Below are 22,635 nucleotides of genomic sequence, written 5' to 3' on the forward strand. Positions count from 1 at the left end.
CTGACAAATAATATATAGGTGCATAACAGATGCTTGTTGAGAAAATCTTCACATCTTCTGCCCACCTGCCTGATCATCAAGTACATACTGAAATACTTACTTACTGTATGCCAAACACCCTTCTAAGGATACAGATGAAAGACAAAAACAAGGGCTATGCCTGAATGTAACTTCCATATACACCCTTGGCGGATATATATCATAAACACTGAAGTAAAACCCAAACTGGTGGCTTCATGAAAGTAGTAGCACAGGTAATGTGATGAGAGAGGAGTGTCCACTTTAGATAGGATGGCCAGGCGAAACCTTTTGAAGAGATGAATTTTGAGCAAGGCCTAAATGATGGGAGAAAATGGTTTAGCAATCTAGAGAAGTATAAAAGTTCTGAGGCAAGAATAAGCTTGGTGAGTTCAAGGAATAGAAAGAAGTTCAGAATGACTAGAACATAAGTATCGTCTCATACCAAATAAATACTGCTTCAATGTGTATCTTTATATGTAAAAAGACTTGTAGTAGACCGGAGGGATCCAATAGTATATGCCTTTACAATCTTGATAGCGATGGCATCTGGCTACTTTTATCCTTTCTCCCTTTCCCTAAACCTTTCCTTGATTACCCAGGCTCTGGGAAATTTGGATTATCTGGAGCTGGTAGGGAGTGGGCTGTGATGTGAGATAGTCAGTGAAAGGAATTCTTTTTTGTGAGAGAATGTGAATATTTAAGAGACTTTTGTCTAGTAAGATGGAAATCCATCAGTAGAACTTATGCATATATTGTGTATGTTGAGTTACCTGATATGATATTTGGCTCTCAGAAATACACTGCTCTTCTTTAGCCATTTAATGAAACCATCCCAGTGCAGAAATTATCAACATTTCTTAATCCAGAAAATCCAAAATTTGTCATTGTTATAGTTGCATATAATTTAAGTTATAGTTAGAAATGATTCTTAGCTTTATACTCTGGATTCAAATTATACAAATTTGTGATTAAACTACCGAGACATTATGAAAAAGAGTCAGCTGAACACCTTTGCCATGTGTGGTTTTTGTGGAGGAAAGTAGACGGGAATCTCCTATTTAAAATACGTTTTAAAAGATCCTGGGTATTGTTACTTTGGGATGTGAAGTCCCATCTTTAAATGCCTTTCTATCCAAAAAGCATTGTTTCGTTTTGAAGGAAAAATGTCAGAATTACTCATTCTTTTTTAGGCAGATTAAAAATTTTAGACTGGTCAAAGAACAAATTTTGTTTCATCAAGTGTTTTACTGCTGAGTAAACAAGGAGAGTCAAGTCCCATTTCAGAGCATGGAGATGTTTGTTTAATTTTTTTCAGTCTCCATTTTTTGATAGCATGAAAGTAGGAAATATAGGCAGATACATTCAAATTCCAGTGTAGTTAGAGGTGGTATATGGTTTCCTTAACTGTAATTTGTTTTTTCTTATTTCACTTATTCCAAGACTTAAAAATAACTTGGAGGAATGAGGTTAGGCCTCTGATGGAGAAGATTTCATTTTAACACATGCTGATATGATATGTTCTGTTATAGTAAAGATTTTATTTTTCTTTTTTATATGGGTAATTTTTTCCCACATTACTTAAAGATGAACTTCAGTTAGATTTTATTTTGCTGCTCGAACCTGATAACATTAGTAATGTTAAAGCATTTAACATATTTTGTCTGTGATATAATGATTTAGCACTTTGATTAAGTAGCCTAGTTTATGTATCTACTCTGAAATCATCCCACTAATTTTAACATGAAGATATAATTTCTGATTTAAACAAGTTCTTGGTATCAATCTTTAAGGTGAGTGTGAGGAAAAGAATCAGAATCTTATTAGTCTTATCCTTTGTCCTAAAATGAATAGATCTGTAAAATATGTTGCATGTTTACAAAAATCTTCTATTCTATTACAATATGTAGATCTGTAAGTTGTAATTGTTTGAATCATTAGAACATCTAATTTTTGCTTGACAATATGCAAATGTGCCATTAAATCTGTTTTTTAAGATTTTTCCAGTTTAATGTCTGAATCCAAATTCATAAAGAGTTGGAAAAATGAGATGTCTGAGCTATAGGATTCACAGGGATTTCATATGAAGCCTATTTAATCAGGATAACACGGTTATTAATATTCATAATGTCAGCTGGAACACAAATGACAGACTATGGGGCCTAAAAATTTTACTTGGTGAATTTATTAAAAGTAGCTTAAAAAATTAATGAAATTGAAGTAAAGTTGGTGAATATGAAAATCTTGTGTTAGCAGAAAAAAAATCTCTATTAGAACTTTCTTTAAGACCATTTTGCATTGATGTCTTTTGACAGATTTCATTGGTACTTAAAGAAGAAAGATGCATGAATGGTCATTTAAGAGGATTTAAACACATTGGCACATTAATTTTTACATGAATAATAAGTACTTTCCAAAAGCAATTAACTTACAGTGTACAAGATATGAATTGAAAAATAAGACTGTGACATCAAGGGCAAAGCAAATGTGCTGTACATTTTAAACTTAGTGGCAGGACTCTTTAATATTTTGGTTTATTTCTATAGTTTGCATAGGCTGTGACTTAGAATATAGTTATTTTACTGCATTTGAAAGCATAGTAGAAAGGAATATTGTTCCCTCCCGGACTAAAAAAATTGATACTGATAAGCATTATCCCCTGCAAGTATCTATTGCATTTATTGGAGAATTAAACACTTGTTATACCATTGTTTATATTTGAGCATATGTTCAATTTTGTACAAAGTTTAAGGGATGATTCTGAATAGGCTTAGTGATATAGATACATATGTGTTAACACAGTCTTACTGATTATATCATAACTTAAATGTGTAATAAATACATTTCTAAAAGTATAGTGTAAGAAATTTAGTTGATACACATCAGGTAGTATTCAAGTAAGTTTGTTCTGAATGTTAGCCTAAAAAAGTAAAAAGTTGGGAATGGCTGAAGTAAAACCGGGGTGTTTTATTTTGTGTACTGCCTGCTATTCGTTATGTTTTCAAATGAGCTTGTAATGATATTATACAGGTGCTGTAGGTCTTTCTTGTTGTTGTTGTTATTGGAGTTCATTAAAAACAATTAGTTTAGACCATTTTGTATAGTCACAGTAATACTGAGTGTTTTGTTTTATATCCATCAGAGATTATTTTTCTTATCCATTTTTAGTACTTATAAAATCATAGCTTAAATCTCTAGCAGTCTAGTTAGGGTTTACCAGTGAGAGAATATAGGTATTGGTCTGACAGTCCAAAAGGGAACTAGAAGTTTCACTTGCAGCCAGTGTCCTATATGAATGATTTAGTTTCATCAGATTATAGGAATTGCCTGGTATGTTTTGGGACTCATATTCAGAACTTGAATGGAAAAATCACTAATTACTAGAGTGTGAAAAAATTATCACAGTAAGCCATAAATGAAAATCTTTTGCTTAAGGAATGAAATCAAATTTATATATACATATATATGTATTTATATATACATATATATGTATATATATATATTTTTTTTTTTCCTTTTTAGTGTCCTTTTAAAACTTAGATTTTGGGTAGGGGGAAATGTTTTATTTTTGGCTCTGAAGTATTCACTTATATGCCCAGGAGAGGGCAGCATTTTACTATATCAGTCTCATAAAAGAATTAGCCCTACTTAGACTGTCAATGTTTCTTGTAATTACTCCCAGTATATTTGTTGCTTGCTTATGAATTAACTTGCATTTATGGAACTAAATCATTCCAATCATTTAATTACACCTGAGGAGCTGAACTATAATTGCTTGCTTCCAACTAGGATCTGATATGGCTTGAGCAGTATTAATTTGGTGTTTACTTTTCTGAGTGCTAAAAGCATTAAAATGATTGTGCAATGGGATTACATTTTACTAATTGCTGGCATTCATTAGCTGGGTAAATGATGAGGAGGAGTGACTGTATATCGCAAAGGGATAAAATTATGGTTTTAAATAGTATATTACTAAGCACATTAAGGCCTGTAAGGCATGTTTTAAAATACTCCAGAGGTTATTAAAGACTGTATTTTCTACATGTCTTGCTATATGAATCTCTTATTAAAAGACTGCAATTATTATTAACCTTTTTGGGCAATATGGAAGGAAATGGCTTCATTGACTGGAACATATTTCTTTGCTATTAATAACTTCCTATATTTTCAGTTAATCCAAAAGTAAATGAGGAACTTAGAAAAAGATTGCCAACTCCAGATCAACATATTTAGAGAAAATTGGAATAGGAGAAGCTTGCTACAGCTTTATTTGAGGACTTTTTAAAGAACGCAGAGTTCTAGCTGTGAGGTGAATCTAATTTTATTATTCTCTTTAAAAGCATGCAAAAAACTGAACTTGCATAGCTTTGATCATATTTATTATGAAAACAAATGCAAGAGAGAAATACCAATAATTCCACAAGATGAAAATAACCTTTAAAAAAATTAGAGTAACATTTTAAAATTACACACTATGAAATATTTATGTGAAAATATACATTCAAATAAATGTTTGAAATTTTTGCTATAAACTTATGACAAATAGAGTAAACTTTTTATTTTTCTTAAGTTGTTGAAGTTGTGTTAATAGTTGCAGAAGACTTAAGTGAAATAAATTGAATAGTTCCCTAACCAAAGGAGCAAGAATGTCTAGACACTTACCCTTGAACTGTATTTACTAAAATGTAAGTGTGAATGAAAGAACTTTTTTTCTGAGAAAAAAGATTTAATTTCACGTGTTGAAATATACAGTTAATTGTCCTATTATAAGTGTTTTAGAAAACCAGTTATCCTGTAAATTCTCTCTTAAACAAAGGTAAGATTTAGGTGTGTTCTGCTATATTGTTTTAAGTTTATTTATCTAGAGTTGGCTTTATTTTAGCCTCAAATCTTGGCGCAAAAACCAGAGACATTGCCAGAGCAAACAAGAACAGAAGTGCAAATGGAGGACTGGTCAAAAGGTAAGGACTTTTAAGGTATTAATACCAAACCCCAGGTGATGTGCAACTTTAAGGCACTGAATGAAATGTGTTTGTTCTAACCAGTGTATTAGACAGGAGCAGATAAGCACAAGCACACATGCACGCACACACGCAAGGAAGGAAGTATACACAGAAAGACACACATTCTGCAAAAGAGACCCAAGGAGAAAGAGAAAAGGCACAGAGCAAGAGACACTGAAAGAGAAAAAGGAAAGCAGACACACAAAGAGAAAGACACACACCCACAAAGTGATAGAGGAGATTGAGAGAATGACTAGTAGAGAAATGCATGCAGAGAGGCAAACTCAGAGAAAGAAACCCAAACAGAGAAAGGAGACACAGACACAGGGGGGAGATGGTAAACTCAATGAAAAAGACACAGATACACATATAGAGGTACCCAGAGAGAGACGCATGCATAGATACACACAAGAAGGCACACATCCCGAGACTCATGGAGAAGTACCTGAGTAAGAGAAACAGACATCCTGTGACAGAGAGAGAGGGGTTGGGCGGAGACGGGAAAGGGACACACTGAGAGAGAGGGGCACCTGTGTACACGCAGACACTCTCAGAAAGAGACAGAGACGAGCACAAAGAGACATGGAAGATACACACACATGCAGAGACAGACAGACATGTATGGAGAGGAGACACACATACACAGAAAAACAGAGACACATACAGAGACACTTGTACACTAAAAGGCACACTCAGAGACAACCACAGAAAAACAGTCAAAGGGGGACTCTCCCTAAAGAGTCAGAGCCGCAGACACTCGCAGAGATGTGCAGAGGAAAGCAGAAGAAATACTTCGAAAAAGAGACAGAGACATGAAAACAGTCAGAGACAAGGAGAGAATCAGAAAGAGAAAAGCACAGATGTGCACAGGCAGAGGAGAGAGCAGTCAGAGAGAAACACAGTCTGAAAGACAGACAGACAAAGAGATGTCCTGCCAAAGGGAGAAATAGTGGAAGGATGGATGGGATGGATGGATGGATGGATGGATGGATGGATGGATGGATGGATGGATGGATGGATGGATAGGTACAAACGTAGGTAGATAAGTAGAGGACACCCATCTGTGTGTAGAGCAAGGTAGAATAAGTGCTACACAGACAGGTTTTAAAAATGTTTAGTTTTTATTTGAGGTCTTTTACACTAAATCTGGATACAGTTGCAAATCTGAAATCCTTGGATAACAAATCATTCTGAATATAGTATGACGTATAGTTGAAGACTTGAAATTTTATGTTCGTCATTTTTATGTCTTCTATTTTTTTCCAAATAGAATTATTATCGAAACATTGCACACATCTCTCTTTCCCCTCTCCTTCAACAGGGCTTTCTTTACCATTTATCAACCACACTGTAACCTTTTGGGTTAAAGGCCTTTTGAGGGAACTCTTCTGTCATCCTTGAACTAAATCAGTTAATAGCTACACATTCTTTTGAGATATAGAAAGATGCTGCACCGAGTATATGTTTTTTGATTTCTCCATTTGTTTTTGATTTCTATACTATTATAGATTTTCTTGTCATTTATGCGTACCGTTAGCAACCTTTCTCTTACTTATGATTCTAGGCTACTGTTCTGAGTTTAGTATCCACGTAACTGATTGCATTGTGTATAAAGGAATAGCAAGTAGTACCTGAGTAATGTATATAGTTAAAGATTTTAATGAAAAGTTAATAGCTTTAGTGGAAGGATTTTGTGGCACTTGATTTTAGTCTACTCTCTTTATATTCAACTTGTGATAATGATGTATTGGGGTGAAGCAGGAAACTATTTGTTGTAGCTGTTTTTATTCATTTATGCAGATAAGCAGGCAAACACTCTTAAAACTCAAAGCAGTTCTTACTCAATGTATGTGCAAAATAAGAAAAGAGGAAGTAAATAACAATGCCCTTCTTGCTTTTGTTCCCTGTTCAGAGGTCACGTTGCTATGAAAGCCATGTGGTTCACATTATAGACCAAAGGATCTTTAAGGAGCCAAAGGAATAATTTTTAATGTCTCTAAAGTGTAGGGACTGTAGAGGAAATACTTCTCATAAATGTGAACCAACCATGAGAAATGTTAAGGAAGGGAACTGCTGAAGCTCTAGGACACTTGTAGAGAGGAAGGTTTTAGGGCTGAAGACAGATGCATAAATAGTTTGCAGGAGGCAGACTGCAAGAGACGTGACTGAAACATCATTAAGAAAATTTGCATTTTTACAGACATTTTTTGGACATTGGAAATAACACTAAGACATTCCTTAAGGACCTATTAATGAAACATTATTAACAAATAAAGTTAAACAGGTAAATGGAGTATCTTTTGAGTTTTGTGATAACCGATACATTTACTTTTTTTGTTATCAAGGTTCATGGGATTTTTCATAAAGCACAGATTGCTTCAAAGCTCTACTAACACAAATGTTCATAGGCTATTCTTATTTTATTTAAAGTTATCTTAATTTTTAAGGAAATGGAGCTAATTAATAACTTTTATTATACTTTGCATCATCTTACAAGTTTCATTATAAGGAATGCTGAAGTGGTCATTCTTTTCCTAGCTTTATTTTAGAAATGTTGCTGAAATATTTGACATCAAAGATTTGATGAGGTAAACAATGTTAACTGGTGAAATGATTTACATTTTTCTTGGTTTTTATCATTATTCTCAGTTTAGAAAATGTAAAGCTGAGATTTATAGGATAAGTGAAGACATCTATAAACTGTACAAGTTTCTTTGGGTAGTTAAAAAAAAAAACCCAGCCCTGAATGAACAAAATTTTAGGTTGTGGAAGCAATAGGTTACAACATTTGTGTGTTGTCTAGTTAACATTGATAACATCTTCTGGCTTACTTAAGAAGTAAATGATGTTTTGTCCTTTCATGAAAGCCTTCTCTTTTTCAATATTCCTTTTTCCTCCCTGCTTTTGAAGAAAAAAAGTGAAATGGCGCAGTCAAAGGGCATATGTAAAGTTAACCCTCAGAAAGAACCAGTTACTATATGATTGATTGTTTAGCCTGTCTTAAGCATATACTTATTATTTACTTAACAATGTTAGAAAAAAGTCTTGGGGATCAGAAATCTCTTATGAGTAATTATTGGAAATAGTATGATAAATTACTGGGTAGTTCTTAAATTTTGGTAATTTTTATTAAATTAGCAGAAACATGGTTATTTAGTAGTACACAGCAGTCTGTTGGAAATAATTTTAAGTGTGGTTTATGAATAAACGTGTGTGCCATAAGAATATACACCTACGATAATGGTAAAAATGAGGTCTGGATACCAGTTAAATTTAGAATATTGTTAAACTTGTTTAAATTTAGAACCTTTAGGGGTCAGTGTTCCCTAAGAAAGGTTAAAGAAGGTTATTGTGCCTACCCAAATTAAACACTGTCTGCTGTGTTTTAAATATTTCTTACCAATTGAGGGTAAGAAATGGTAGGAATTATACAGCTTGAAGAATCTTTAAACAAAAACCTTTCAATTTTATGAGTTTCTTTAATATTTTTAGGTTTAGTATTTTAGGAGTTAATATTTAATATTTGTTTTATACACAGAGTAGTTTTCACTTATGTATTATCTCAATTTAAATGTGAAACACATTTTAAAAACTATTTTAAGCATAGTTTTAAAAAAGTGAGCATAATTCTAAATCATTGTCTCAATTGAAACTTGAGTTGAAAGCCTTCTAGAACTGCTTATGTCAATAGATTTCTTACATGTTGCAGTTTTTTGGAGGTTAGCAAATATTTTAAAAAATCTTATCTTGCTGCTCTAAGTAAAAAGCAACTTCTTTATATGTAGAGAGGACATGATTTTGTTACTGTGATTTTTGTGGTTTTTCTCTCAAATAACAAGGACTAAAACCTAGCAAAAGGTAACTTATAAGTAGTTTGTTAGTTTCTTCTTGAGTCAGAATACTGTTTAATTTTGCTTGGCATTTGGAACCTGTGTGCCACCTTCAACCTCTTTTATTATTGGTTGTTTTATCTTTCTCTCTTTTCACAAATTATGTGTTCTTTTACTTTTTGCCCATATAGTGTTCTGTAACTGAATTACATCTAAAACTATTGTATGATTTGCAAACATTTTATAAGAGTAGACATCTATAGAAAAACAACCTGTATGCTTTTAAATGTCTTTGATCATTATGATAATAGTAGAATTTCATGTCATCTTCATAAACTGTTTTAAAGCAGAGAGGAAGGAAACAGCCACTTATGTAAAATGGACATCCATTTCTACCAGCAAGATAACTGGTAGGAAAAAATGAATCCCTTAGACATATGATTAGACACTCCTTGAAATTCAAGGTGTTGGAACTGTCCACATAATTATTTATTCTGTGTTGAATTACGGGATTTGAATTGTACTTAATAATTGTCATTCTCGTTAGTAATGGTTATTTTCCCTGAATGAGCAAGACAATTTGTTTTCATTAATTTTCTTTTTGTTTAAATTTAAAGGAAAATTAACACTGGAGAACCAATGCATTTATTAATTTCAATAACATGTTATAGTAGAAAGAATGTAGCTTTTGGAACTAGATAGACCTGTGTTTTAATTTTTCAATCTTCTACTAACTACCTACCTGGACTTCGGTGCACGTTTCATAATTATTTTCAAACCAGAGTTTTCTTGTTTATGGAACAGGGAGATACTTCCTTTTGGAGAGTTTGGAAGATGAGAGATTGTGTATATAAAAGCCCTACTACAATACCTGAAATAGGAAACAAGTTTAATATGAATTTCATATACCAGAATAATTATTTTCAATAATGTAGTGGTAGTAATGGTCTTTACAGATGCTTAAAAAAATAAGATTGTTGACATATTTTATAGGGCCTAGATAAGTGGTGGTGATTGCATCATTGTTCTTCCACCCAGCTGTGAAAGATAGTCTATAAAAAAGTTTCAGAAGTATTAAGAACACAAATAGTAGTATTTGAAATGGTTATTATTAGTTTTATAGGAAGTTATTCTCTTTAGATATAATGTTCACAATATCAAAAACTTGATATTTTTCAAAGTAGTATAGTTTATATTTAGTATATTTATATTTTTTAGAATAGAATATACAATCAATAATAATCATTTAGGGTAAAATCTAATTGTGTCTGTATTGAGATCCCAATTGCAGTAATAATCTTCACACTAGTGACATCGTACAGTTTGCCTTTTCCTTTTGGCAAGGGTGAATATAAGAACGCATTTCTAATTTTTGTTTTGCCATAGAAGGGTTAAAAAAAGAGCATGTCAAGGTCTGCCTAAATTTACTATTTAACTCCATAGGTTCTAACTTAATAGAGTTCTGGTGGTTTCTTACACATGACCATTGAGAATATTTGAGAGTGGTTTTAGGACTGCTGGCAGCGAGCCAACAAGGATTGATTCATTTCCAGAGGAAATGCTAAGATACCCTTAAAAGCATGATTGAGGTTTGCTCTTTTAGAAAAAAAAAATTTCTTAAAAAAAAAAAAAAAGTTTATAAAAATAAATGAGATTCTGAGTGTCTTTATTTTTTAGAGTTGATATGAATGATTCTGTCACGATTCCTGGCCTCATTAGAAAAATGTAATGGAAAACCAAAAAATTTTTGTAAGGACAACTTAGTCTTCTAGCTGGTTATAAAGTTTATTATAAACTGTGTTTTGGGATTTATAATTTCTGCTGTTAGTAATTCACATTTATGAATTTATGTCACATATATTTTTTATATAGTTTTTTAAAAAGACTTTATTTTGTAGAACAGCTTTAAGTTCTCAGCAAAACTGAGCAAAAAGTACAGAGTTCCCATTGCACACCTACTGCCTAACCCCACACAAGAACAGCTGAGTATAGTGGTGCATTTGCTACAGTTGATAAACCTGCCCATAAATTCTTAATGAGGGAAAATTTGGGGAGATAATAGGACTCTTTATTTCTTTTCTTTCTTTTTTTTGAAACTAAATTTAGAGTCTTTATGTCAGTTCAGTGTATACTCTTCACATGGAATTCTTACTACCGTTTCAGTCCTTCATTTTGTAAAAATGATAATTACTAAGACTAAGCATGAAAAATGGTAAATTTTTTTTTAATAGGACTACTTCTCCATTTTTATGCTATTAGTATGATCCTCTCTTTTTACAACTTGGGATTATTTCTTTGATTTAAGGAAATGCAATTCTGCTTTTAAAGAGGTGTTTTAAATATATTTGTGACCATGAAAATACATTTTTTTGAAATAGAAAAAAACTACTTGAATTTTTCAAAAGCTTTTGGCTTTGTTTTTCAAGTTCTCCATTCTTAAGAATATGAGCTCTTTGATAAAAGTCCTCATTCATTTCTGGTTAGGGCCCTTTCACGCCAGACCACTTCCTGGAACACATATTTATGACACAAATCTCAATATAATATTATTGAATCTTAAACTTTTTAGAAATTGGAATTTCAGTGGATCATACTTAAGGTGGTTATTATGGTCTCCACAGTGGCTGCATTTGTCAGCTTAGCATGATTGTCCTGAGTGTGCACTGGCATTTTGTTGATTTTGTTGATCTGAATCAATATACTGTGGTGTATAGACTGAATTTATGACCATTTACACAGTTGGTTCAGATTGACTAACTGACTGTAGAGTAGGACTGATGTGACTACATTTACTCACTGTTTTTGGTTGTAAATACATGTGAAAGTTGAATATAAAATTTGGGGTTTAGTATGTGTAGATATTTGTGTTTTAATCTAAACTACCTGTCATGTAAGACATCATTATCTTCTGGGAGGAAGTTTCAGATACAGATTTTCTTCATGTTTTGTCTTTTGTGATTTTGTTTTTTCTTGGGGAATAAAAAACAAATTTAGAATATCAAGCTATAAAATTTTGAAATTGGTTGCATAGATTATTTCATAGTCTAGAAGCTTTGTGGTAAAATTGATAATTTTTGCCAAATGGTAAAATTGTGCTGACAAGATGTAAGGTAAAAGTAATTATTTCAGAAAATTATATTTTGACATCATTTTTAATTTATTTTGTCTTCACATATTGAAACTTTTCTGTGCTTTAAAATCAGGATGCTAGTGAATGAAAAGCTAAAAGTAATCAGTTCACATTGGTAAAATTATACTTGTATAGATACTGAATATGTTAGTTTTTGAGAATTAAATATGTTTGAAGTTAAAAACCAAATACTCTTTTTTAATAGTTTCACTGGCTGTACTTAAAATAATGTGATGTACTCTAAAACATGGTAAACATTCTTTGATTTTGAGTTTAGAAATATATTCAAAATTAAGCAAAAAATACTCTTAATATCCTGTTTAAGTTTTATCCTCTCTGTTTCAGATTAATTTTCAGATTAATGTTGATCCCTAACAGATTAGGATAGGTAAGGTTTATTTAGCCTTAGTTTCCTTGAATCCACAACACGTATTGGAGGAAATCTGATAGGAAGAACTGGAGAAATAGTTCTGAAAGAATCAGGATTGTGTATAAATTCTAGCATTTTGAGTATGGAATACAGAATATTTTGTATCCTTTCCATGGATTAAATTAAGTGTAAAGAATTTACAAATTTCAAGGAATTCTTATTTTAAGTAGATTAAATGATTTTTGAATCTTCAGGAAACCAAATGTTGCAGAATTTGGAGTCACTAAAGGCTTTTATTCAATTGCTTTTAAGAGTTTAAAATTTAAAAGATTTCGGTTCAGCAAATCTGATTTTTTTCCTTCAGAAACCTTCATTGCCTATATTTTTTAATCAGTCGATATATTTCAACATCAGGACAATGCTGCATTAGTCCAGGTAAGAAGAGCAAAGACAAAACAAAAATTTTCATTAAAAAAGAAGTCCTTGATCTCCTGAGAATGCAGTGAAGACTAGCATCGGAGACTTCCTCTGCATTTTTAATAGACCATTGGTCTCTAATAGGTTCTATATTGGTTCTTTTTACCTTTTTCTTTTTTAAAAGTCTCTGCTTCTCACCACAGTCATTTGAAATGAATAGATTATATACATAGATAATTTTTACTTTTCTCAGGCTTTTTTTGTCTCAGGTATTTAATGCTTTTTTAAAAAATACTAACAAGATGGTGATGATGATGTACATTAGTATAGTAGTCACAGTTGATTAATAAAATGAGAGTCCTTACCTTTTCCTTTTGTTCCCTCCCCTACCAAATAAGTGGGGAATTTGAATAAAACATATATCATTTGCATAGAAAGTTATGTAATGATGCCATATAGAGTGTAATGATTTCCTAAAACCTTGTATTTAAAGTAACCTGAATTACAATGAGAGATAAACAGAATATTTACCCATCCCTTATGAGCTGCTGCTGATATGTAAATTTATTCTTCTACTTTGCACAAATATACTTTTGAGCTACTGCTTAAACACTTTGAGGTCCTTAGTCAAACAGTTTTAATGATGCTTCCAATATTATGAAAGTGTGACATTTGATGAATGTCTCATATAGTTTTGATATCTAGGCACATGTCAACAAAAAAAATGAACATTGGTTTGTCATGCAACACCTAGATAATTTATAATTTTACTGTTTATATCCATCTTGACATTTTTTATCTGCCAAAGGCAGGTTTCATTTGGAATCTTAATCTGAGATTTATTTGGTGGATCTGGAAATCATAGCTAGGGTTCCCACAGGAAATGGTCCATCTACCAACAGATTAAATGGCAGTCCTGCAGTTGTTAGGGGAGCTCTGCATTTAACACACATGCATACTCATTCAGTCAGCACTGGGGAGAAAAATTAAAGTAGTAACCCAGGTTTAGGAACAATGTAGCTAAAAAGTCCCATATTTGCTGAATGACAAAGGGTTATATAGCAGCATTTCATTTTATTATTCGTGCTTGAATTTCTTGTTTGCTCTGTTGAGTCTGCTGACGAATACTAATAAATGCCTGCAACAATCCAGACGAGAGATGCCTGGCAACAAAGCTATGCGGTGGACCTCCCTGATCTTCTCCAGTTCACAACCTGACCTTTTGAAAAATTGGCTGGGCTAAGCTGCAGAATTTGGGTGTAATGGTTATTGTTAACTCCAGCTTTAGGATTTATTAATTTGTGTGATCAAGACTTACCTATACTTCAAAGTTTCAAAAGACCAAATACAATCATCCATCCATTAGAACTAACATTGTGTTTCAGTGATTTCCACTTAGTATCTGACTGGTGATTCTCCTGTTTTGTTTTCCAGATCTAAAGATGATCTTAAATAAAATGAAAGGCATATGTAATGAAATCATTTTTTCTCCTTTTTACAATTGCTATTAAAAAGGTTACCTTCCATAAATGCTTTATGGAATTGTTGAATTCATAGACAATTAGTATGTGTTCATACTTAGCAAACAAAAATATATAATTAAAAAAACCATTTTACTTGCAGTGGTAGAAATGTAAGACTTACCTAGTTGGTTCATATATTTAATTACTTTATATAAATTATTCTTAGGAAAAATTGAAAAGGTTGAAAAGATTAGAAATATAGTAAGTAGCCAAACAGTTCATGTCACTGGGGAAGAAAGAGAATATAGAGTACTATTCTGCTGGTTAATCTAATTTTATGATAGTTTTCACAATCATTTTAGCTTAAATAATATTTGCAATGGTTTAAGTAGGATGATATAATTTTTACAAAGCTTTAATTTATGTGATAGTTTCATAAGTTAGGTAGTATAAGCTTTAGGTAATTATACTGTACTGTGTTCATGGTCTTCATATGGTGAAAAATGTTAAAATTTGAAAGCTGAAATACTATAATAGAACAGTTTTTGCAGAAATATGTTGAATGAATATCGATGTGTTCATGACTGTTTCAGGCTTGAAACAAAAACTTTAAAAAATTTGTTTAGTACCACCACTTCAGTAGCTTTTTTAAATAATAAAAAGCAAAATTCCAGTAAGGTGATCTATATGTCTAGTCATTGGATAATTTGAAATGTGGTATACTAAGCCATTGAATTGTCTTAATCAAAGAAGAAATAACCTCACTAGTTCTTTTTGACATGTTTATTTAGAGATACAACCATGTAATGGAATGAAAGGACATAGTTTATTTTGAATTCATGTCCAAATGAATAAATTATATGACATTCCTAGGTTTCATGATTTTTCAGGTTAATAAACTTTTATGAAGCCTTATTTTAAAATCTTAGACCTATGTCCAGCCTCTCCCCCATCACGTTTTTGACCTCCCATCAGTATATATGATACACTTCATTAGAATTACACAAAACTGTGTATCTGTGCTTTTCAACATAATAGCCAATGGCTCCATGTGCTTTAAATGCTTGAAATATGAGCAATTAGAATACAGAACAATGAAAATTAAAGTTATAGTATCTTCTTCTTCTTCATAAGGCTGGTTAAGCCAAACAATAAATTGAAAACACCCCGAGAGAGTAAACAATACATAGGTAACAAGTTTGCAGTTTTTAAGCCAAAGATCCAGAAGTTACCTAATTTCTTGTGACTCCTAAATTAGAATCTCTGAAGAATAAGTACCTGTGATATATTACCTATGGTCCTGATCATATCTAATTTCATGTGCCAGTATCGTAGTGTTCAAATTATGTTACAGAAACATGCTATTTAAATTCCTTATTTTCCTGCTGTGGGAGTGAATTTACAGAAATATCCTCTTAATTTTCTTGCTATGAGATGGATTTTTCTTTCAGGATCTTTTTCCTAATGTCAGGATTTCTGAGTTTTGAAGTTCTGTTATTTTTGTAATTTTTCAGCTTTATAATCTTATACAAACTTTATTAAACCATTATGTATTAACTACAAGTTGTAATTAAGCTTAAGTATTTTCTTTTTTTTGTATGTATCTCATTGAACAAAGTAGCATTTTATTTATTTTCCACGTTCATGTCTTTTGATTTAAATAGAAATTTTTTTCTCAATTACATTTTTATCTATTCCTACTGCAGTTTAATAAAATATTTTGCTTTTAGCCAAGTAGATACTTGCAAATAATAATAGCTAAAATTTATTGAGTGTGTTTTCTATGCTGATACTTTTCCAAGAGATTATATAATTTAATTTAATTCTCATAATAACCTTTTGAGTTAGGTGCTTTTTTGTGTGTGCTTTTTACTGATACGGAAATTGATGAGAGGTTTATTAATTTGGTAAAGGTCATACAGCTATGTTGTAGAGCTGGGATTCAAACTCTGCGGTCTGTCTTCAGAGCCCATGCACTTTGGTTTTGCTTGGAAACTCTAAATACACCAATATTCTACTTGGAAGGTCTGAACTTTGCTCTTGTACTCACTCATGTTAAGTAGAGCTGCTATAATATGGCAGAAGTTTCTGATGTCTTTTATGTTTGGGGAGAGAAAAGCTCATATATGCATCTATGTGGAAAACTAATCACCCCACACAAATTAAAGGAAGCAAATAGTCCGAAGTATTTAGTAAAGGGAGTATTTGTATACATACAGAGATAGATGATCTACATGTAACTTAGTTAAGGAATTGGTAGAAGTTATTAGGGGCTATGTTGAAACTAATGTTTGTTTAGAAAAATTCTTAACCTTTGGAAAAAAGACATATTCTGTTTAAAATGTGGGACTATAGTAAATCCATCATGAAATCACATTTATACTTATTCAACAGTAAAAAAAAAAAATCTTATCATTTTGATGTTTTTACATAATGTAGTGACAGCATACAAAAGAAAGAAGTGATAAACATGAGATTTTCATTCTTTTTATATTTATAAAATCTAATGCTACTATCAACGTAACAACCTTTTCAAAAAAAAGAAAGATGGATTATAAAGAAGTGATGACCAATTGTGTTAGCAGGTGTCAGACAACACAATTACAAATTGCTTCTTTTATGGTTCATTTTAGATAGTCAGTGCCCCTGAGTAGCGCCTGCATGTGAAGGAGCAAGACATACATTTATTTGAATGCACTTGCCTGTTACACCTCCATCCTTCTTTCTCTTTTCTGCCACTGAGCTCTCAGGTACCTGTGATGTTGCTATTCTGAGTAACCCCTGTAAGATCCCTAGAGACAATTCTAGCTCAACCACTCTGAAGAAACAGCTCTGTAAACAGTATTGACCCCCCCAGGGGACCATCAAATCCATTTACACAGATACCAGTTGTCACAAACTATTTACAAAGCCAGACAGGACAGAATTTCCCAGCCTCTAAGAATCCCTATTTGATTTCTAACTGCCTCCTCACTTCTGTATAGTAGTTGTGAAGTAACAGTTATTTTTGGCCCTGAGTTATGATTTCTTGGATGGCATCAATGTAGCTGAGTATATTATACATTAATGTATAATTGTCTGGAGAACTGATGTCAAAGGGGATCCCAAAGCGTTCTTTTCTAGGTTAGGAAATAGTACGATGCTGTTAATTTTCTAGACTAAGGAGTTGAGAATGTGATAGCAACACTGACATTGAAATGGTTGACAATACCGATACCTCCAGCGGTAAGGGGAGAATTTGTTAGATCATGAAAAGGATCCGCTGAAACAATATGAAAGCCACTAGGAAGATGCAGGGTCTTCACACCATATAATACAGCCAGCCAAGGCACATGCATTAAGAGTTTTAAAAAGTTGTTACTAAATTCACCCAGTTTGCCCAGATTAATAAACTGGCTCTAATAATAGCAGTAGGTGGCATTTGAAGCATACTGAGTAATAATCTTCTATAACATTATTTTCATTGGTGACAGGATAGGTTTACATGGCAGTGATTACATTAGATAGCATGTAAAAATATTGTATTATAAAAGTTTTGGAGAATACATTTGTTTTAAGTAGTTAAAATTCATTTGTCCAATTAATACAGCATGCCCACAGAAGAGCAAATAAATAAAGGGATTTATTAGTCATCACAAAAAATCTCATGTTATTTGAGGAAAGTTAGATTTCATAGACACGCATTGTGAAGAAAAGATTGGTAACATTCTTAAGTTCATATGAAGAAATGAATTTAAATAGTTTTAATTCTGTTAGTCCTAATGATAGAACGATTGACAATGACGTTGATTCAACACTGAAGCAAATTATTAAAGAAAGTTACAGAGTTTCCATTTCAAACCATGAGAGAGAGAGAGGCATCAACAGAATAGAGTGTTTTCATCTGCCTAGAGGTAAATTTGAATCGGAAGTCAGTTGTTCTTTTAAACATTTGTCTCATATTTCTACTTGAATAGTGTATGAAACAGACCCATAACTTCACTGTTGCTACACTTTATTGATATATTGCTAATTCAGTATTTTTTTCAAGTGATGGGGGTAAGATAGCATCTCAACTAAAGTTTTTGGTAGCATCAACCTGTTATTACTTGGTAAAAATTTTTCTGTTGGGCCTGCAGAGTTTAGGACAAGTAACTGAAAACTGAATTAGAGTAACTAAATGCAATTTTCTCTTGGTTGGTGAAGATATTAACTCAGAAATTGAATTTAAGTTGAGCTTTGAATAAGGTAAAGAAAACTTGGTAAAATGAAGTATGGTACAGCCCCATCTTAATATTTGACCTGAAAAGTCAGTGAATCATGCCTGCAACTTAATTTGAAATGTTTCAGAAAAAAAAAAAATATATGTGTAGGTAGACTGACAGAATAAATAATAAAGCAAGTGTAAAATGTTAACATTTGAGGAATCTGCCTGAAGGTTATATAGGAACCCTTTGTACTATATTTGCAACATTTTTATAAGACTGGAATTATTTCAAAGTAAAACGGTAGAAAGAGATGACTGTCATCTACCATCAGTCAGCTTTCTCATCAGGTTCTGTCTTCTTTAGCATGTTTATGCAGCCAGTGAAGTCTTCTGCATTTGTCTTTCATCTCTGGTCTCCATTGCTTGCCTTTTTTTCTGAATGACTTCAGTGTCTTGAAAGGTAGCATTCCCTGTACCCTGATACCTTCATTTATTCCTCTCCAAGTACTTCATTATCAGTCTATTTAATCAACACATTCCCAGACCTACCACATCTTGTCTTTACAGTGTTACGCATTTTACAAGTTTTCACTCCTCAACTATAGCATCTTGTCCTTTCAAAACACCAGATGTCTTTTGTTTGGCTGTTCCTTCTCTTTTGTACTCATTCTTCCTGTTCTCTTATTCTTACAGTCTGTCAGCTTTTTTTTTACTGAACTCAAACCCTTTGACAGTCCATTACTTTGCATATTTCTGTTTGTCATGTTTTGGAATAAATGCCTTTGTGAAATCATCCCACAGTCTTCCAGTTGAGCATCAGGATGTCTAGTATGTTTTGTTTGTGGTCTTTGTAGCCCTAGCATGCTGCTTAGTACATTGTCTTCAAATTATTAGATCAGTTCGATTACATCTTTTTCACTGTACTGTAGAGTCTTTGAGGGGAGAATCTGTTTCTCATCCATCTTTGTTTTCCCAGTACTTATCACAGGACATATCACACTGTGGCATTTCCATGGATTATTATTAAGTGAAAGTGAAAAGTGAAAGTGAAGTCGCTCAGTCACGTCCGACTCTTTGCAACCCCATGGACTGTAGTCTACCAGGCTCCTCCATCCATGGGATTTTCCAGGCAAGAATACTGGAGTGGGTTGCCATTTCCTTCTCCAGAAGATCTTCCCAACTCAGGGATTGAACCCAGGTCTCCCACATTATAGGCAGATGCTTTACCATCTGAGCCACCAGGCAAGTCATTAAATTAATGAATAAATAAATTATGGGGTCAAACTTTCTATACAAATGATCAAATTTTGAAATAAGGTAACGCAGTATGGCAGAGTAGAGGACTGTCGAGAGCATTCAGAGGATTTAAGGAAGATTTGCTAAAATAGTTGGTCCAAAAAAAAAAAGTAAAAGGCAGACAGGAAGGAAAATTTTATAAGTCAGCTTGTTTACTTTAAAGTAAAATTAAATTCTCAGTAGAAGAATATGGATAGTTTCAGATCAGTCTCCAAATATCTGATGAACAGTTTCAGTTAGGAATCTAAAACCTTTTATTACAGAACAAGATTAGAAACATCCAGAAATAGAGCCAAATCACATAGTATGAATTCTTCAAAAGTATTAAACATTTAGAATTAAAATCCAGAAGTGCATTAGAACTTTATGAGTTTATTTTGATAATACTTCAAGAGTTAATGATTACTCGGATCGGGGAGCAATCAGTAAAGAACCCTCTTTCTGGCAAGGTTCCATGTCTGCTCTCAGTTTGAAGAAGATAACACATTCACAGGTGAAAAGACCATGATTTACCAAGAGTTCAGGGATCACAAAATTTGACATTAGGTAAGCTGAAGTGGGGGCTTCCCAGGTGGCACAGTGGTAAAGAATCCACCTGCCAGTGCGGGAGACGTGGGTTCAATCCCTGGAGTAGGAAATGGCAACCTGCTCCAGTATTCTTGCCTGGAAAATTCTATGGACAGAGGATGCTTGTGGGCTATAGTGAATGGGGTTGCAAAGAGTGAGTGCCTGTGTACTCAGTGCATGACTGAGCCCAGGAGAGAGAAGCTGAAGTAAGAAAGAGAGCTATAAATGTGGTGATGAGAAGCAGTATAGATACCAGGGATGAGGTGAAGTCAGCACTCAGAGTCAGAAATAAAAAACTAAATGAAGAGAGATGTTGCATTACATCCAGAAACACAGAGGTGAAAACATGAGACAAGTTGCAGATAACGGTATGTTTGTTCTCAAAAACAAGGTCAGAGAGTCAAGACTTAAGATTCTGAAGTAATTGATAAGGCATTGCCATGGGGCACACAGAAACCTTGCGTGCTGCAATCCATGGGGTCGCAAAGAGTTGGGCTCAACTGAGCGACTGAATGTCCCGGACTTGGAGTGTATGACTGGCTATACCTAATTTCAGCATATATATATATATATATGCAATGAATTTCTTCTGAAAGAATGAGTGCTTTGTGAGGGGTACCTTATTTATGTTTCTCTATTTTGTTTTTATTGTAAAACTACTCTTCTGCCTCAAAAGGATTTTAAGTGTGACAAGTTAAAGAAGGTATCATAAACAAGCAGATGCGATTCACCTGCTTTTTAAAATTAAAGAATTTCTATTGGAAATAATAAAGTACTAGTTTCAATCGGTATTTGTGGTCATTGATCTGATTTATTGGTTAAGAGAGTTTGTTTTGTTCACTTGTGTGTGTGTCATTTTCTCCCCGAAATTTCACTATAAATCAGATATACACTGTTCCTTTGAATAGCTATTTAATAGTTACTGCTTGAGGTAACTAATTTTTATGAGATAGCCAAGCTTTTCAAAATATTCTCTAATGTATTATACATATCTGATAAAAGGTAAGTTAAAAATAATTCTTCTTGTATTATTTCCCTTTTAATATTGATGTGCCAGACAGTAGGCCAAGTACTTTGTCTTCATTAATTCAGTTAATCCTTGGAGCAACTCAAGTAAGCAGTATTATGTTTCCACTTAACAAAGTCTGAGGCATGGATGGGTAAAGTAACTTGCCCAAAGTTATGTGTCTGGTAAAGACAGGATTCTAACTCGGTCTGATACCAGAATCCCACGCACATTATCACTTCACTGTAATCAGTTAGCTTACCATATCCTGTTTTTCAAATTCTAGAAAAAAAAGTAATGTATAAAATAATAACCTAAATCAGTGGTTCCCAGCCTTGATTTTATACTAGAATCCTGTGATCACACCCAGGGATCTTGATTTAATTAGTATAAGGTGAACCTGAGCTTTAGGAGTTTTAGAAACTCCTCAGCTGATGTAGACTTCCCTGCTGGCTAAGTGGGTAAAGAACTTGCCTGCGCAGGAGACACAGGTTCAGTCCTTGCGTCAGAAAGATCCCCTGGAGAAGGGAAAGGCAACCCACTCCAATGTTTCTTGCCTGGGAAATCCCATGGACAGAGGCTGCAGTTCATAGGGCTGCGAAGAGCTGGACACGACTGAGTGGCTAAACACACACACTGCTGATGTGTACTTAAAGTTGCAAACCACCGTCCTACTCTGCTGTCTGACTGGAAATGGAAGCATTAATAGCAAGATCACCCTGTACATGTTTGTCTGATTATAATAGGAGTAAGGTTAGTAAGTGCATGTTTAAAGCTACAAGACCACTTATTTACAGAAAAATACTCTTTTGATCTATTTAATATGTAATGATGTTTTAAATATCATGTTTTTATTTTGTTTTAAATGCAGACATAACCCATAGTTACCTTGAACAAGAGACTACAGGCAGAAATAAAAATACCCAGCCAGATGAGCAACTGCCTGTGAATTCTAAGGGAAGCATGCATCAAAAATCCAATGAATTAGTTAATGAAGCTACATATGAGAGCACGGAACTGCCAGAGCAGAGATCAAGGAATTTTCAACTCGTCAGCCCTCATCCAGATGACGAGACAGCTTACTGCACTGCAGGAAAATCCAAGTGAGTGCTAGCAGCCTTAGATTTAGAAAGTAAGAATTGGGAGAACTTTTCCTTCCTGTCTTCTTCCCTCTGTCCCTCCCTTTCTTTTTGATGTGGCCTAAATTTGATGTATGGTTAACTTATTAGAATTTGGGGAGTTTTCTACTATTTTCATTATGTTAATATAATGTGTCTAAATCACTGAGTGAAAAAGCACAGGATGAGCCTGAATAAAGGTCACGAGGATTTTTTTTTAATTGTTTTTGT

The 22,635-nt window shown here is 33.2% G+C and overlaps 1 protein-coding gene across 1 annotated transcript in view; it reads left to right on the plus strand.

Moving 5' to 3' along the window:
* Nucleotides 1-236: 236 nt before the first annotated feature.
* The window catches only part of MIPOL1 (mirror-image polydactyly 1), a 245,496-nt gene continuing 223,097 nt past the window's right edge, over nucleotides 237-22,635 (plus strand). Inside the window, exons 1-3 of the mRNA XM_052659936.1 lie at nucleotides 237-254; nucleotides 4,901-4,979; nucleotides 22,158-22,389. Coding sequence (XP_052515896.1) covers nucleotides 237-254; nucleotides 4,901-4,979; nucleotides 22,158-22,389 — 329 coding nt within the window. The remainder of the gene's footprint in view (nucleotides 255-4,900; nucleotides 4,980-22,157; nucleotides 22,390-22,635) is intronic.

Source organism: Budorcas taxicolor, chromosome 21 (assembly GCF_023091745.1).
Source record: "Budorcas taxicolor isolate Tak-1 chromosome 21, Takin1.1, whole genome shotgun sequence".
Classification (NCBI taxonomy): Eukaryota; Metazoa; Chordata; class Mammalia; order Artiodactyla; family Bovidae; genus Budorcas; species Budorcas taxicolor.